Source organism: Podospora pseudoanserina, chromosome 2, assembly GCF_035222485.1.
Source record: "Podospora pseudoanserina strain CBS 124.78 chromosome 2, whole genome shotgun sequence".
In the NCBI taxonomy this organism is placed as follows: domain Eukaryota; kingdom Fungi; phylum Ascomycota; class Sordariomycetes; order Sordariales; family Podosporaceae; genus Podospora; species Podospora pseudoanserina.
Genome location: NC_085921.1, coordinates 2,355,844 through 2,370,552, shown reverse-complemented (window position 1 = coordinate 2,370,552; position 14,709 = coordinate 2,355,844). Strand labels below are relative to the sequence as shown.

General features: G+C 53.3%; 8 protein-coding genes and 1 non-coding gene across 9 annotated transcripts; 4 read left to right on the top strand and 5 right to left on the bottom strand.

Annotated features, from left to right (window-relative positions):
- Positions 1 to 447: 447 nt before the first annotated feature.
- Positions 448 to 981, top strand: QC764_0036640 (uncharacterized protein; the record flags this gene model as incomplete). Its single annotated transcript, XM_062940249.1, has 1 exon — positions 448 to 981. The coding sequence occupies one exon, from the start codon at positions 448 to 450 to the stop codon at positions 979 to 981; it is 534 nt and encodes a 177-aa protein (XP_062803091.1).
- Positions 982 to 1,516: 535 nt separating this feature from the next.
- On the bottom strand, positions 1,517 to 5,004 carry QC764_205740 (uncharacterized protein; the record flags this gene model as incomplete). The annotated part of the gene is made up of 5 exons (XM_062944277.1): positions 4,151 to 5,004; positions 3,461 to 4,034; positions 3,113 to 3,406; positions 1,736 to 3,055; positions 1,517 to 1,661 (listed from the first exon to the last, which is right to left on the bottom strand). The coding sequence occupies exons 1-5, from the start codon at positions 4,164 to 4,166 to the stop codon at positions 1,517 to 1,519; spliced, it is 2,349 nt and encodes a 782-aa protein (XP_062803090.1). The 5' UTR covers positions 4,167 to 5,004.
- A 27-nt stretch (positions 5,005 to 5,031) lies between these two features.
- Positions 5,032 to 5,105, bottom strand: QC764_0036620. Its single transcript has one exon. It is a non-coding gene; the product is annotated as a tRNA-Val (tRNA).
- A 139-nt stretch (positions 5,106 to 5,244) lies between these two features.
- Positions 5,245 to 6,691, top strand: YOP1 (ER membrane protein DP1/Yop1). Its single transcript, XM_062944276.1, has 5 exons — positions 5,245 to 5,768; positions 5,857 to 6,072; positions 6,129 to 6,154; positions 6,223 to 6,318; positions 6,375 to 6,691. The coding sequence occupies exons 1-5, from the start codon at positions 5,715 to 5,717 to the stop codon at positions 6,487 to 6,489; spliced, it is 507 nt and encodes a 168-aa protein (XP_062803089.1). The 5' UTR covers positions 5,245 to 5,714; the 3' UTR covers positions 6,490 to 6,691.
- Positions 6,692 to 7,490: 799 nt separating this feature from the next.
- Positions 7,491 to 9,490, top strand: QC764_205720 (uncharacterized protein; the record flags this gene model as incomplete). Its single annotated transcript, XM_062944275.1, has 2 exons — positions 7,491 to 8,742; positions 8,805 to 9,490. 2 exons carry the CDS (start codon positions 7,491 to 7,493, stop codon positions 9,488 to 9,490), a joined length of 1,938 nt encoding a protein of 645 aa, XP_062803088.1.
- A 290-nt stretch (positions 9,491 to 9,780) lies between these two features.
- On the bottom strand, positions 9,781 to 10,290 carry QC764_205713 (uncharacterized protein). Its single transcript, XM_062944274.1, has 2 exons — positions 10,006 to 10,290; positions 9,781 to 9,930 (listed from the first exon to the last, which is right to left on the bottom strand). The coding sequence occupies exons 1-2, from the start codon at positions 10,268 to 10,270 to the stop codon at positions 9,863 to 9,865; spliced, it is 333 nt and encodes a 110-aa protein (XP_062803087.1). The 5' UTR covers positions 10,271 to 10,290; the 3' UTR covers positions 9,781 to 9,862.
- Positions 10,291 to 10,788: 498 nt separating this feature from the next.
- QC764_205710 (uncharacterized protein) lies at positions 10,789 to 11,139 on the top strand (the record flags this gene model as incomplete). Its single annotated transcript, XM_062944273.1, has 3 exons — positions 10,789 to 10,791; positions 10,861 to 10,999; positions 11,072 to 11,139. 3 exons carry the CDS (start codon positions 10,789 to 10,791, stop codon positions 11,137 to 11,139), a joined length of 210 nt encoding a protein of 69 aa, XP_062803086.1.
- An 845-nt stretch (positions 11,140 to 11,984) lies between these two features.
- Positions 11,985 to 12,939, bottom strand: QC764_205705 (uncharacterized protein; the record flags this gene model as incomplete). Its single annotated transcript, XM_062944272.1, is given in 5 exon segments — positions 11,985 to 12,020; positions 12,102 to 12,226; positions 12,241 to 12,363; positions 12,456 to 12,579; positions 12,595 to 12,939. 5 exon segments carry the CDS (start codon positions 12,937 to 12,939, stop codon positions 11,985 to 11,987), a joined length of 753 nt encoding a protein of 250 aa, XP_062803085.1.
- Positions 12,940 to 13,466: 527 nt separating this feature from the next.
- Positions 13,467 to 14,456, bottom strand: QC764_205700 (uncharacterized protein; the record flags this gene model as incomplete). Its single annotated transcript, XM_062944271.1, is given in 3 exon segments — positions 13,467 to 13,975; positions 14,030 to 14,262; positions 14,281 to 14,456. The coding sequence occupies 3 exon segments, from the start codon at positions 14,454 to 14,456 to the stop codon at positions 13,467 to 13,469; spliced, it is 918 nt and encodes a 305-aa protein (XP_062803084.1).
- Between the last annotated feature and the right edge of the window lie 253 nt (positions 14,457 to 14,709).

The following is a 14,709-nucleotide window of genomic DNA, read 5'->3' as shown; positions in this document are numbered from 1 at the left end:
CTCCTCAGAACGGGGCAGCGGATATGTCCCACCACTAAGAATACAACTAGCAACCCAAAAGTCACGGTAAACCAACACGTGTAATTTATATTTCCAGCTATGGCCTCTTCCCCATCAATCGATCGGTTACGGACTGCAATGCTGCGTGAGTGCCGAGACTCTTGGGAGGTGGCAGATGCAATTCAGCCGGATTGGACATATATCGCCCACCGGCCTCCAAGACTGGTTCAAACGCATAAATGCAGCAATGTGTGTAGCCTGGATATTGGGAAGTGTTCCTGGGCATGTCAGTGTGCCGGGTAGTCGGCATGGTGAGAGCGAGATGGTAGTGGTATAAGTGTCTGCCACATGGACATGATTCAACAATGGCAATCAATTTCCTCATCCTGGATACCTAAAAGAAAGAAACAAATCTTCTTTTATATGTTTGTTAAAGTGATGTCAACCATGAAACTATCATCACCAGCCCTGATCCTCACAACCACCCTCCTCCTGACAACATCAGCCCTCCCAACCCCAACACCACACCGCTACACCCACTCGAATGAACTCGTCCCCCCTCCCTCTCCCCCTCCCCCATTGGACACCCCCCACACAATAGAAGATCAGATCTTCAAAACAATGACCACGCCTCACATCCCTACACAGGAAGAAGGGCTGGGAGGACGGAAAGGTATACCACCACCACCACCAAACAAATCCATCGGCACAGTCCCCCCTTCACTAAGGGACACACCCCTCAACACTCCCCCTGAACCTCCGGCAGACCCAAACGCTGACAGCAATGGCGCCTTCAACCCAAAAGACATCTGGGGCGAAGGCGAAGAGAACCCCTACGACTGGCCCCGGCGCGAGCCCGAGTTTGGTTCCCTGCGGCGGTATCCCCGACCAGAGCCAAACTCATCAAACAGAATTGGGGAAAGGGGCAGAGGAAAACATCCCAGGAGGAGGAGGGATTGGAAGCGTTGGGTGGTTTGGTGACATCCCGCCAAACGCAAACACAAACACCTATAACAAAGCACGAGCAGCAGTCAAGCAAATGATTGGAGGAAGGATAAACAGGATATCTTTGCACTTATCAGACCACAGAATATACAGATATCCATTCATTTCCCATCCACCCTCCCCCTTCTCACAACCGCAACTTGTTCCGTCATTTGTACATGTAAACCACCCGGAAACCCATCCTCCCATCATTTTTAGATTCCCAGCAGCAACGACAGGTAAACCCTCTTACCCCTCCCTCCCTATGCAAAACCAACCAACCCTCCCAAGCCCACGTAACCACCAGAAACATTAAACAACAAGCAAGTACCACTCCAACAAGTAAAACACCACCACACCATCTCAAGAAAAAAACAAAGAAAAAAAGAAAAATTGACACATTAACCCCCAGATCCATACGCTAAACCCCATATCATAGTTCATAACACACATAACCAGCACAATCACTGGTACAAAAACAAACCCCCGCAAACTCCCTTTATCGTACTGCTAGCCCCCCAGCCCCCCCATGCTACAAATCCAACCCCCGTCCCCAAATAAATCCCCCTCCCCCCAACCGGACTCCCAAACTTCTCCCCGGCAAGTCCTCATCCGGCGTCCTAATCCCAATCCCACTATCATCCGGATTCTGCTGCCCTCCCCCTGGCCCCCTCCTCCTGTCCCGGGACCACTAGGAAAAACAGCCCTATCCGGCTGCCCCCACCCAACAACCCATCATGCTCCCCCCCACCATTCCTCCCCAAATGATGAAAAATCATCACTCCCACTGCTATACCTCGACCCTCCTCCTCCAATATTCTGCTGTTGTCCCCGTTTAGCCACACTCAGCCCCCACGCCCATCCCCAACCAAACCAACCCCCAACCCCCGAACCCCTCTGCTGCATAAACCCCCCTTGCTCAGCCATAAACTCCACCATCTCATCCAGCCAGCATTTCGTCACCCACCAGCTCCCAAAGCTCTTCCCCTGCCCAATCGTCAAATCCCTCATCAGCGCCGTCCCCAACCGCTGCGCACACCAAACAACATCCGTCGCCGACGCATACGGAAACCTCGCCGGCAAAGACCTCAGAAAATTAACCCACCGATCCAACACATTAGAAGCGCTCGTGTCATCCTGAACAGCTTCCTGCGACTGCCTCGATTGCGGAGGCACATCCCCGTGAACAGTCAGACACTCAATATCCCAGGGGACATTCACCGGATCCAGCAGGTGCCTCATCTCCGTCAGCAACACATTCACCACGTCGTCCATGCCCCGCGACGGTATGCTCTCGGAAATCTTGCGAACGTTAATCATCGAGATGAACTCCGCGTACATCAGGTCTCGGTTTGCCGGGTTCGACAGCATGTTTGCCGCCGCGTGGGCCGTGAGGTTGACTCGCAAGGCCCGGTCAAGAAGGCCGGCAAAGAGGGCGGCGGGCGCCTCCTTAGCTCGTAATACATGGGCCGGTTGGCCGTGGAACGACTCTCTAATGTGACGAACAAGCCTCTCGGATATGCTCCTCAGCGTGTCGAGGACGGGCTTGGGGACCACTTGCAGCGTGAGGCCTGAGACTATCCGCATCATGCGCTGGTACAAGATAAAGTCGCATTCCTCGATCCATGGCGCGATGGCCGGGTGTGAAAAGAGCTTCTGGACGGGCATGGTGAGGGTGCCCTGAAACGAAGTAAAAAGATGGAAAAACGTCTTTTCCTTGCAGTAACGGATACATTCTACAAGAGATGTGCAGTGTGATCGATACAGGGCCGTGAGAGACTTGGCGGCGTCCGCATCGGTGCCGCTTGGTAAAAATGGTTCGATCCTAGGAAGTATGAGCGGATCTGATTGTTTAAAGGCCTCGCCTGTGTCGGTGGAGAATTTGAGCCGTTTCGCCGTCTTGTCCATCGTCCGTTGCAGTTGGTCGAAGCTGGACACCTGCGGTTGGTTGTAGAGACTGTGCTGGAACTCGCGAGACCGAGGAGCCTTGAGTCCTGGTTGACTCCCGAGATCTGGCGTGGGAAACGCTGTTCGTTCTGATCTCGTCGACACGTCGTTGTTGGGCAGCGTGCTGTGGATTTGGTTAGGTGGACGGCCGCCTTGTGAAAGTGAAAGGGGGGGAACTGACTTGAAGTTTTGCGTGAAAGACATATTGTCACCTAGAGGTACCGTTTGTTGTGTGTTACTAGCCTCTGGCTCGGGAAGCTCTTCTTTGAGGCTAAAGCCAACATAGTGATACTTTGACTCTCCGCGCACCCCCAATCGCCTTGTCTTCAGCCCAGGAAAGAGAACTCTGACCAGCTTCCCAAAGCTGGCAGGGTTCAAGACCGTGATCCTCTCCGTGGCACAACGCGACGCGTAGTTGGCATACACGCGCCCCCTTGGTACCGAGCCCTTCCCCTTGGAGCACACCGAGTTGATCCTACCGCTGTCAGTCGTCGAGTATCATCAATGCTAAAGCCCAGTGCGTGCATACCAAAGCATCGCGAACACCTGTCTTGTCCGCTCCGAGTTTGGGCCCCTCTCGTTTCCATGCAGCTCCAGGGCGACGTCCTGCAAGGTGCGGTGCTTGCTGGCATTGAACAGCTGCCTCATCTCCATCTCGTTGTTTGCGCTCGACCTCGACCCTGGTTTGGCAGGTGGCTGCAAGCCGCTGAACGAGTCCCCGTCGTCGTTCCCGTCACGGTCCAACATCTGGCTGTCGTCGAAGCTGGTGTTGCCGGCAAAGGAGTCGGCCGAGATAGACTGGCGGCTCATGCTATGGCTGTGGTGGAAGGCGACGCTCTGCATCGAGGCGTTGAGTGGTGGCTCGTTGGCGTAGTCACGGCCGGTCTGGAGCTGTGACGCCAGCAGCAGGTCCTCGGGGGTCAGCTGTGGCAGGCCGTGGGTGTGCTGGTGGTCGCTGGCCGGCATCCACTGCGAGGAACCGTAGACATCTTGACTGTCGGCAAAAGAATGCTCGATATTGGGCTGTGTTGTGTGACTATGCATGGATGCTGTTGAGCCTCGCGACCGTGGCCGCTTTCTCGCCTTGGCAAGCGACAGAGGATCTGGATATAGAAAGGAGAAGGGATTTAATTTGCGAGTCCCAGAACAGAACGAATTTTGACTTTGACGATTGAACAAAACAGAATAAACAAATACTAATAATAAATGGGTCCCTTACCGTGGGTCGAGTCCATTGCCACCGCTTTCGTCGACAGGCAATGCTTTGCTTTGCTTTGGTCTGTCGGCTAGCTAGCTCAAAACACCAAGATGGACACCCTGCCTGGTTGCGACAATGGAGATATGATGGACGCAAAGGCGACCTGGATACGCGATACTCGATCTATTCGATATGGAGGTTGTCTGTTCGGCGCGGTGCAGGTGCAGGTGGAGCGGAACGTGCAGCGCGGTAAGCGGCGTTGGTGCTCAGCAAGTCCTGCGCATTTTCCACGGGATGAGGAGAGAAAGAAATCAACAAACACAGGCGCTGCTCGGGGCAATGCGCTCCAGCCTCCTTGTGGTCATCCTCCCCGCACGTACCACCACCCACCATCCACCCCCCACATTGCTGGCTGACGCTGTGCCATTGGCTCGCTTCACGACCTCGACAGAAACAACAACGTCTTTGAGATGAAAACAGTGGCAGACAGCCATGCTGCTGATATCATGAGTTGTATACCGTCTCGTAGTGTATCTCTTCTGATGTGGGATATCTTTCATCGGTGGCCTGAACAGTGTTTCTCAATACCTATCGGGTAGCTGTGCACATCAAGAAGCGAGCAAGTATGCAGCTGTATACTTCAGAAGACCAATGCCTGGAATTTTAGACTTGGTAGACACGGTTCGCGTTGAGCTGATAATAACCTCGATTAGGCACATATTGTCTCTTTCCATACATCAGTCAATCACTGTCACCTGCTGTCTGTGTCAACGGGCCGTGTGTGCAGACGCGCATCACAGCGTGGTCATGGGAAAGGTCAGATCCAAATGTCTGAGCAAGATAACAAGATAAGATCTGAACTGGAAATGACTGAACCAAAAATGCCAAAAAAGATATCAGATTGATTTCGTCCAGGCTCGAACTGGAGACCTTCAGTGTGTTAGACTGACGTGATAACCAACTACACCACGAAACCAGAGAATTAGATGTCTGCAGGGGTGGAAATAGCGCATACGACTTTAACTTCTATGAAAGAGAGCACGTGACTACCCCTCCTTCGGACTCGAGTTTGAAAACAAGAGAAGAGAGCTGCCAAGTGCACACGTATCAGTCGTCATTGCTCACCTTGCATCCACCCTCCCACCGTCGTTCGGCTCCATTCTGATAACAAATCGGCTCCTCTCACCTCCTGAGCTCCCAACCTCCCGACACACAGTTACAGAAAAACACACTTTTGCTCTTGCAACATAGCCCATCACTAGCACCTCACTCAACTTTTTTTCGCAACAAAAGTACCAGGTAAGCCCCTCATTCTTCCTCCCTACCCTCCCCGGCCTTGTCAAGATCCAAAAGGTATTTTTAGGCGTGCGACGAGCTCGTGGCTCAGCCAGAGCTTCCCCGCCGAAATTGCCGGGCCCTCTCCTGTTCTTACTCTCCTGAAGCACTCCCCACTCGGGCAGTGCCCAACCTCAGACCTGCGAGTCTTGGCCCCTTAAAACCTCGAGCGTCCTTCTTCCGAATATCTTCTGACAATCCACACCGGCTAGCAGCATCTTCAACGATCGCATTATACCAACTCGCAACAATGTCTTCCCCCCAGGATAAGGCCCAGGTCTACGTTGGCCAGCTCGACAAGGAGGTGCGTTTCCGTCTTTGCCCGAATCCGAATCCCCTCACATTGTTGTTGCCTTGCGCCTCGTGCTTGTACTCACACCACCGTCTCGCAGCTCTCCAAGTACCCCGTTCTCATCAACCTCGAGAAGCAAACCGGTGTCCCCAAGGCCTACGCCGTCCTTGGCTCCGTCGCCCTCTACTTCTTCCTCATCCTCCTCAACCTCGGCGGTCAGCTCCTGACCAACATCGCCGGCTTTGTCATCCCCGGCTACTACTCCCTCGGTGCCTTGTTCTCTGCTGACAAGCACGATGATACCCAATGGTTGACCGTAAGTGTCTATGGTGTGCTGAAAGTTTTGGTATCAATGACTGACATCTTGTGCAGTACTGGGTTGTCTTCTCTTTCTTCACGTAAGGCCTTTCGTTTGATGCCCAAGAAGTCGGGCTCCGAAAAACAGATTGATACTAACCAATTCCAGCGTCCTGGAGAGCTTCATCAGCGTCGTCTACTGGGTTCCTTTCTATTATACCTTCAAGTTCATCTTCCTTCTCTGGCTCTCTCTCCCTTCCTTCAAGTAAGCTGCTGCCTCCCCTTGCTTCCGCATCTACCCAAAACTAACCAAAACATCAGGGGTGCCGAGATCATCTTCCGCTCCTTCCTCGCCCCTACCCTCTCCCGCCACTTCCAGACCTCTGGCTCCACCGCCAGCGGCCTCCGCGCGAAGGCCGATCTCCACACCGAGTAAATGGGTCTTATCGGTTGCTGGACCTCTCCTGTGAAAGTGCAAAGCAGATATCTACTTGGCTTTGCGTGGGGGTCTAGCTAGCTTCGAGGAGATAAGTGAAACAACAAAAAGCATTCAGATGCCCGTTTCCTTCTTGACGTTGGACATGATTTACGACGCAGGCCACGCGGATCGGCGGCAAGGTTGGAAACTCCAGACGACATGGTAGACACATGCATGGTGGCTTGGGATGGGAGGGTATCTTCTAGGGTTCAAGGGAGGGGTTAGGTACACTGGTGCTCACGGATTCAACCTTTATGTGGGATTTTCCTTTCGGGATTGGTCAATTTTTCCGGAATAGATTCGTGCGCGCTGTTTGGATTCTACTGTGTATGTACGCTGAATAGGAGGGGGGATGTAGCAGGGAGGAGTGATGAGAAGAGAGAGGGGTTACACTACGGCCACCTTTTTTTCTTCCTTTTTTTTTTAAAAAAAAAAAAAAAAAAAAGAGGGGGAATTTATCGGAGTGTATCGTGTATGGCATCATCCTTTGGATAGATCGACATGGTGAGCATGGACCTTTTTGGTTCAGTGTTTCATGTGAAAGGATACGTAATTCTGTGGGATCGCCCCCTGTCCCAATTCCCATCGGGTTCTTGGCAGCCCGTTCCTTGGCGCCACTGCAAGGGCCCGGGCTGCCGAGGCGGCAACCATCAATTAACCCTCTGGATGCGGCTGCTGATGCTCCAGATTGTCTATCTGCACTTACACCACCACAGACACATCCAAATCTTTTTTTCCACGACGAACGACCCGACGATTGACGAAGTACGAGCGATTTCTTCTTCCTCACAAACACGCTGCGCATTTTCGAATCTATACGATCTCTTTTGCAGAGCAGTAGCATGTTACGATAAACCGGGCGGCCTCCCTCGGTCACCTACCTACAGGGGTCTGCATTCGAAGATCAACCACCACGCCGGAGACGGGGAATATTTTCACAACAACAGCCCAAACAAACAATGAACTTTTGCCAATCATCGAGGGGATACTTTTGCTGCGCGATGCACCTGAGCCCGTTGCAGTCACGGTTGGCGGCTTCGGTTGCTGCTTCTTGCTTGTTGGTTTTGTTGTATTTGAGCCTCTTTTCACCGCACTTTGCCGTTGCCGAGCTCGACCGGCCGCCGCGGCTTTTACCGATTGTATTCGATGACGACCTCGATTTTACGCCCAACCTCCCGGCGGGCGGGCCGATGTATGAGCCGGATTTCATAGGGTTCGACAGGAGCATCATTGGACGGGCAGCGGACGGGCTGTTGAAGCTGGAGAACACGGACCCTACGCCTATGGACTTGGAGGAGGGGAGCACGACGAGGTTTTGGTTTCCTTTGGCGGTTCTTGCTGGGCGGGAAGGGGGGGGGGAGTTGGAGTTGAGAGGTGAGGGTGAAGGTGAACAAGAAGAGGAGGGGCTGTTGGGAGAGAGGCAGGCCTCCAGCAGGACGGTCTACATCTCGGTCAACACTTGCAAACAACCGACTGCTATCGAACCGGACAAGACGAAAGAGATGGAACCGCCGCAGTTGACGCTTTTTGTGTCAAAGTCGGCCGAGTATCAGGCTCCCGGACCGTTGGCAGACATGTCGACTCAGCATATGTTGCCGCTTGTGGAGGGGGCTGTCAATTTCAACTTCACGGCCACCGAGGATGTTTACATTGCGGTTCACGCGCCGAACGTGTCGGATGTTTTTGAGGGGAAATACAATTTTGAGATTGCGGTCTCGGGGGAGGGGTATTACTTTGCGTATAACGATCAGGATGACGCGGATCTCATCTGGGTGGATAGTGACTCCCAGGGGGCCCTGCTGATCACGCACAACTTGACGACGGAGAGGGATCCGGAGGTGCAGGAGAAGATTATGAGCATGGAGCCGTATCCGTATGTGCTTTTTGCGCATAATAAGACGGATAGGGGGTTGGATGGGTTGAAGCGTTCGTGGTGTGGGCTGAAGCTGAATGCGATGATTGCGGGGGTGAGGGGGGGGAGGGAGGAGGGGAAGGTGAGGAGTAGTATGACGAGACGGGGGATGGGGGGGTTGCCGAAGCAACAGTTTTTCTTTAATGGGTTGTGGGCCGATACGAACTATACGGCTTTTTTGGCGAGGGAGAGGAGGGGGGTGGGTTTGGGTTTGGGGAGGAGGCAGGAAGGGGGGGAGGACCAGGGGGGAGGCGGGGGGGTGGAGGTGTTCAAGCCGGTTGATTTCACGACCAAGTCGGGTGGGTTTGTTTGTTTGGTCTTTTTGTTGAAGTGGTGAGGCTAACATGAGAGATTATGATAGATCACGGCAACTGCGCCCTCATCACCGACCTCGAATTCTGCAACGAGGTAGCTTACTCCGTCCCTTCCAACCCGTCGTTTGGCAACTCGACCCAGCTCGCCAGATTCTACGACGACCACGCGGCCAAGCTCTACGTCAACTTTAACCTCACCCTCCAGCAGATCCAGTGCGAAGCTGGGCCCACACAGCGGTACTCCCTCGTCAGGACCTGCGACGACTGCGCCAATGCCTACAAGAACTGGCTCTGCTCCGTCACCATCCCTCGCTGCGAAGACTTTGGCAACAGCGCCCCTTATCTGCAAGCCAGGGCGATATCCCAGCCGTTCCCGGACGGGGAGATGCTGAGCAAGGAGGAGTTGGGGAGCATGCCGAACATTACACGGTTCAACTCGAGTCGGAACACGAGGATAGACGAGGAGATTAGGCCGGGGCCGTATAAAGAGTTGCTGCCGTGTGAGGACTTGTGTTATGATTTGGTGAGGAGCTGTCCGGCGAGTATGGGGTTTGGGTGTCCCCAGCCTGGGGGGCTGGGGTTTGAGGGGAATTATGGGCAGAGGAGGGAGAATGGGGAGTTGGTTTGTAATTTCCAGGGGAGTGCGCATATTCCTTCTGGGGAGGGTAAGGTGCTTGTACGTTGGGGTGTGTTGGCTGCGGTGGTGGGGATGGGGGTGGCTTGGGGGGTTTGATGGGTTATGGGTTATGAGGTTTTTTTCTTTTTTCTTTTTTTTCTTTTCTTTTTTTTTTTAGCTTATTTATTTATTTTTCTTAGCAATGGCGTTATTAGGGAACATGTATGAGGGTTTTGGGCAGGTAAACGAGCGATTGTTTTTTGGCTTTTCCTTTTTGTCTAGTACATCATCTGTAAGGACCGGTGCGTGGATACCATGTTATTTTGATATTGTAGAGGGATGGCGTTTGGTGGTTGTTTGAATGAAACGGAGGTGGTTATTGTGAGCATATACGGAGAGATGTAGATCGCCGAACTTTTTAGGCTTCATTACTGAACATGTTGCTACAAGTAAAGGTTTTGGTTGTGTATATTCTACAGATTTCATGCCTCATTTCTCCTCTCTCCTCTTCTCATCCTGCAGTTTCTTGACCTGGGCTTCCAGTCTGTTGATCTCAGCTGTTGGATTTGTTTAGTCTTCTTGTTAGCTGTCAGTTATTTCTCTTGATGGATTTTGGGTGAAGTGTACAATACCTTTTTTTTGCTCCTTGATGTCATCCACCTCTAGCTTTGACCAACCCCAGTAGGCCAGCTGGTATACAAATACTGCGAGGAGGGCTGTCTTGGCGACTGGTCTGGTCCAGGCTTTGTAGAAGACTCCTGTCTGGGAGGTGGGTTTTTGAGAGGAGGAGGAGTATTGTCTGAGTTGTGAGAGGGTGAGGATTGAGCGTCTGAAGACTGGGAGGCGGGGGAGGGTTGTTCTGAGGGGTGACATCTTGTTTGTTGTTGGCCTGCTCATGAGATATAATGGTAAGAGGTATGTGAAGTACTCGCTTCACATGAAGTTATCGCTGCTGCTGATAGATCAGCACCACTGATTGGCCCCACCCCTGCCCTGCCAGCCCCGCTGAGGTCCCACAGGGGCGGTCCATGCTCCTCCCGCGTGGCGTGTGGATAGCGCGCTGGCTGCTTGCTGCTGTGCTCAACGACAGATGGCCTGAACTTCGCGACCCTTGAACTGGTGGTCTCCGTACGAGATATGTGCTGGGGTGTGTGCAATCTGGCCAGTCTTTAACCATTCTGTCTCTTTCGTATTCACATCCCCCATTCCCACCTCCTTCCCTTTTTACGAACCCCCCTAACGACTTGATACCCACCCGCCGATAAGTCAATTCAGTTTCCTTGCTGGGTTTATTCCGCCACGAACCACAACTTCGACCATACCTACACCACAGAAGGATAGCTGTCCTCGTTCTCGAGCTTCACCACCACCACCACCACCACCACCACAGCAAATAACACACCACATCTCCCACAATGGTACGCCCTCTACCACCACCACGAACCACATCAATTAACATGCGGTAACTAACACCACCTGCTAAACAGGCCCAAACACCCACCCAAAGGCGAGCCAACCAAAAGTTCGCCAAGGAGAACGAGGCGCGCATGGGCAAGAACATCGAGCAGATCAAGAAGAAGGTCCCCAAGGAGCAGCTCAAGTCGCCAATCAGCCCCGTGTGGTTGGGTACGTCTTCTCTCCTCCCCCAACACCATATATCCCAGCAATTGCTGACAATAAAACCAAAAAAAACAACAGGCGTTCTAGGCTTCATCATCTTTGGCGGTCTCGTCTTTGAGGCGCTGAGCCGTATCTTTGGCCGGTAAATAGCCCACCAATTACTACCACGAAACGTCAATTTGTACACCGAACCGGGAATTTGAGAGGAGCGGTGGAGAGGAAATATACATTCCCGCCGAGCTTTTGAAAGCCATGCTGCCAGAGGGGGCATGCACACCAAAAACACCGGGTCGCGGAGATGGGATGGGACACCCATCAAGGAAGGGTAGCGGGCGCTGGCTGGAGGTTGCCAAACCATTTTGTTTGCGCATCTTGTTGTACCATGTCTTTTTTTTTGTGCGTTTATTTTGTTTTGTCATATTGGCCAAAAAGAAAAAAGCCATTGATTTGCGTTTTGGAGTTCTTGTTCTTCTCTGTATACATATATCATATACCGTGCTGGTGTTCCGGCGCCGAAATGGACCCAAGTTTGCAGCTTTGTATCTACAGCTAATCCCCCGGACTTTTCACTCCCTGCGGTCATCATACTCCCTCCTCTCTCTGTGCTCCCTCCGACTCCCATAATCTCTCCGGCTCTCATAATCCCTAACCTTGTGTTCCCTCCTTCCCTCAAACTCCCTCCTGCCCGCATACACCCTACTCTCCCTCAACGCCTTCCGGTAATCATGCTCCTTATCCTCCACCACCTCTTCCACTTTTCTCCCACCCCAAAACCCCCTCTGCCCTTCATACCCCCTCTGGAAATGCCTCTGTTCCTTCCGGTTCCTGTACTCGTTCTTCTTGTTCTTGTTGATCTCCAGCCCAAACCTCGCCCAGTTGGCCCACCCAACCACCCCCCACAACACCACCCTCCCCGTCATCATCTTGTTGTCCCAAAAGTACAAGCCCAAATCCCTCACCCTCACCCAGTAGTACAACTGCTGGTGAGTCGTCACAGTCCACTCCCATTTCGCACGCACTTCAAACGCTAACAAGGCAAGCACCGGCAGCCAACAGACCAAGAACAATACGAGCACAAGAACCAGCACTAGTCACGCGCCCAGGCCACGCTTTTGCCCCCCAGTCTCGAATTTCTGGCGGATGCCGGCGCTGAATTGCTGTTCGAGTTCTGCCGAGACGTGGTTGATGTCCAGACGGGGACGGGCAGACCCGGGAGTGGTGGTGGTGGTGGTGGTGGTGGTGGTGGGCTTTTGCCCCCGCCAAGCAGACGCATGAACTTGGACTGGCGGGATTCTCCGCCAGAGAGGGCATCAACGCGCCAGTTGTCGGCTGCAGGGGCGGTTTCGGTAGTGGCGGGGGGTTTCTCCTCCCTTTCCCTCTTCTCCTTCTTCTCCTTCTTAGGTTTCTCCTCCCCCTCCTCTTCTGTCTCCCCACCCTTGGCCCTCTTCCTCTCTCTCCTCACCCTCCTCCGTCTCTCCTTCTCCTCCTCCTCCTCCCTCTCCCTCCTCTTCCGCCTCGACTCCTTGCTCTTGATCGTCTCCCCCATCCGACCCCTCCTCCTCCTCCTCCTCCTCCTCCTCCTCCTCCTCCTCCTCCTCCTCCTTCCTCTTCTTGGCCCTCTTCACCTCATCATCATCATCCCTCTTGTTCTTCTTCTTCTTCTTGGGCCTCTCGTCCTCCGCGGTGAGAAGGTTGTCAGTCACCTCTTCGGTAGCAGTTACATCCTCGCCCTCCGCCTCCGCAGCAGCAGCCTTGCGCTTCTTCTCCTTCTTCTCCTTTTTACGCTTCTTGTGTTGTTCGTCTTCATAAACCGACTCGGCTACATCCTCCAGTCTGGAGGAAGACGACTTCTTGGACGATCTCTTCTCCCGCTTCTCGCTCTTGATGGAGGGGGCGGGGGCGCTGAGGACGGATTCCGCGCGGTCTTTCTTGGAGGAGGAGCCCATTTTGAAATGAGGGAGAGGTTTGCGAAATCGGGGTGAGAGTGGATTGATGGTGAAGAGAAAAGGTGAGAAATGGGTGAGGGGGGGTGTGAGGTGAGAAGGTCAAGTGGGTGGCTGGTGAGAGGAGGTGGTGCAAGCAACGCCATCAAGGTGCTCCGCTTATTTGGGGTTTTTGATGCCTGAAAAAAAAAATTGGAGACTAGCGTATCATAACCCTAACCCTTAGGCATCATGCAGGGGTCAGGTAAGAAGCGGTCAAGATCATAACAAACAACAACAACAACAACAACAACAACAACAGCAACAACAGCAGGATAACAGCGATAATGATAATTTTCTACAGAAAATCCAACCATACGTGTACATATGGGATAATGGCTCGCGCGAAGCTGGCATTACACCGTGTCGGGACCCTCGTCAAAATGTCTTGTCAGCGCTGCTCTCTCTTCACAAACGGGATCAATTCCAACGACACAGATTGTAAATTGGTACTTCCCACTTGTGCCCTCCCAGTCGCCCTACAGTCGCCTCTAACGAGGGGGACTCAGAGGCCTGTTGAAACCACCAACCCGGTTCATGTACTGGCGATACTCCGTCTTCTTCTCCTTCTTGACCGCTCCCACATTGTTTCCAGTAACCTTCTTTCCCTTCGTCGTGCCAAACCCGCCAAAGCCCATCATAGCAGCCATGTCGTCCAGCCCGTCGTCCTCGACGACAACGTCGTCTTCCTCGTCCTCATCCATAGGGTCGGCATCGAACCTCCCTCTTGACTGGTGGTACTCGTCGTGTTCCTCGCTACGGCCTCGAGAGTATGTCCCATCATGATCGTCCCGTGGCTTAACCTTGAAAGAAACAGGTGCTGCGACAGGGGTCGATGCGTTGGCGCTGGTTGGTTTGGAGCGGGTGGGGAGTGTTTCCGTGGGTTTGTTGCCACCGAATTCGCGATCGAAGCCTCTGTCGGGGCTTTCTGAGCGACGGGGGGAGCCGACTGGTGGGGGGCGGCGCTGGGGAGGTTGAAGTTCTTTGGTGGGTGGTTTCTCTGGGAGTTTGTTAGCAATGTGGCAGCGAGAATGGGAAGCAGAAGGTGACTTACCGCTGCCTAAAGTCTCAGCATTACCTGGGGTGTTATTTCCTCGATCCTTCTCCCTGTCTCCTCTCGGCTCATCCCGTTGACGATACCCTTTGCCCCTGTCATCTCGCCTGTTGTCGCCTCGGGGAGAACGTGATCGCCTGCGGTCATTTCTGTCTCTTGATCCAGAGCGGTATCTTCTGCTATCTCTGTCTCTGTCCTTGTCTCTGTCTCTGTCTCTGTCTCTGTCTCTGTCTCTGTCTCTATCCCTATCCCTCCCGTAATGATCGCGCGATGACCGATCGTGGTGGTGATGTCTGCTCTTATCGTCGTCGCGGTCTCTGCGCCTGTCTTGGTCGCGACGGCGATCTCTGTCTCTGTCTCTGTCTCTGTTATCATAGTGTGTTCTATCGCCTCCGCGACGAGAGCTGCCGTGGTTTCTGTCCGCCATCTTCGTTTAGTGGGTTTGTTGATTTGCGATGCGATTTCAACGGGAGTGACGTCGGCAAGCAGTTTGGAAATTTCCAGACCGCGCTGCTGGGAAACGATGTGAGAGCGGGCACTACGTTGATTGTTCAGTAGGCAGACCCCCCTGTATTTTTAGCGTCACTGGCAGATGGTCCGAGCGTCTCGAGATCTTGTCAATTTGGCGGGGTTGAGCTTGATATCGGAGAGCATTTTGGAGGTTGTAGGAACTGTAGCCA

What these genes read in the sequence shown, in the direction of transcription:
- YOP1 (XM_062944276.1), top strand. Translation starts at nt 5,715, where the DNA reads ATGTCTTCCCCCCAGGATAAGGCCCAGGTCTACGTTGGCCAGCTCGAC. An exon ending in GTTGTCTTCTCTTTCTTCAC is followed by an intron (nt 6,155 to 6,222) that starts GTAAGGCCTTTC and finishes AACCAATTCCAG; the next exon opens with CGTCCTGGAGAGCTTCATCA. An exon ending in CTCTCTCTCCCTTCCTTCAA is followed by an intron (nt 6,319 to 6,374) that starts GTAAGCTGCTGC and finishes CCAAAACATCAG; the next exon opens with GGGTGCCGAGATCATCTTCC.
- QC764_205713 (XM_062944274.1), bottom strand. Translation starts at nt 10,270, where the DNA reads ATGAGCAGGCCAACAACAAACAAGATGTCACCCCTCAGAACAACCCTC. An exon ending in CATCAAGGAGCAAAAAAAAG is followed by an intron (nt 9,931 to 10,005) that starts GTATTGTACACT and finishes CAAATCCAACAG; the next exon opens with CTGAGATCAACAGACTGGAA.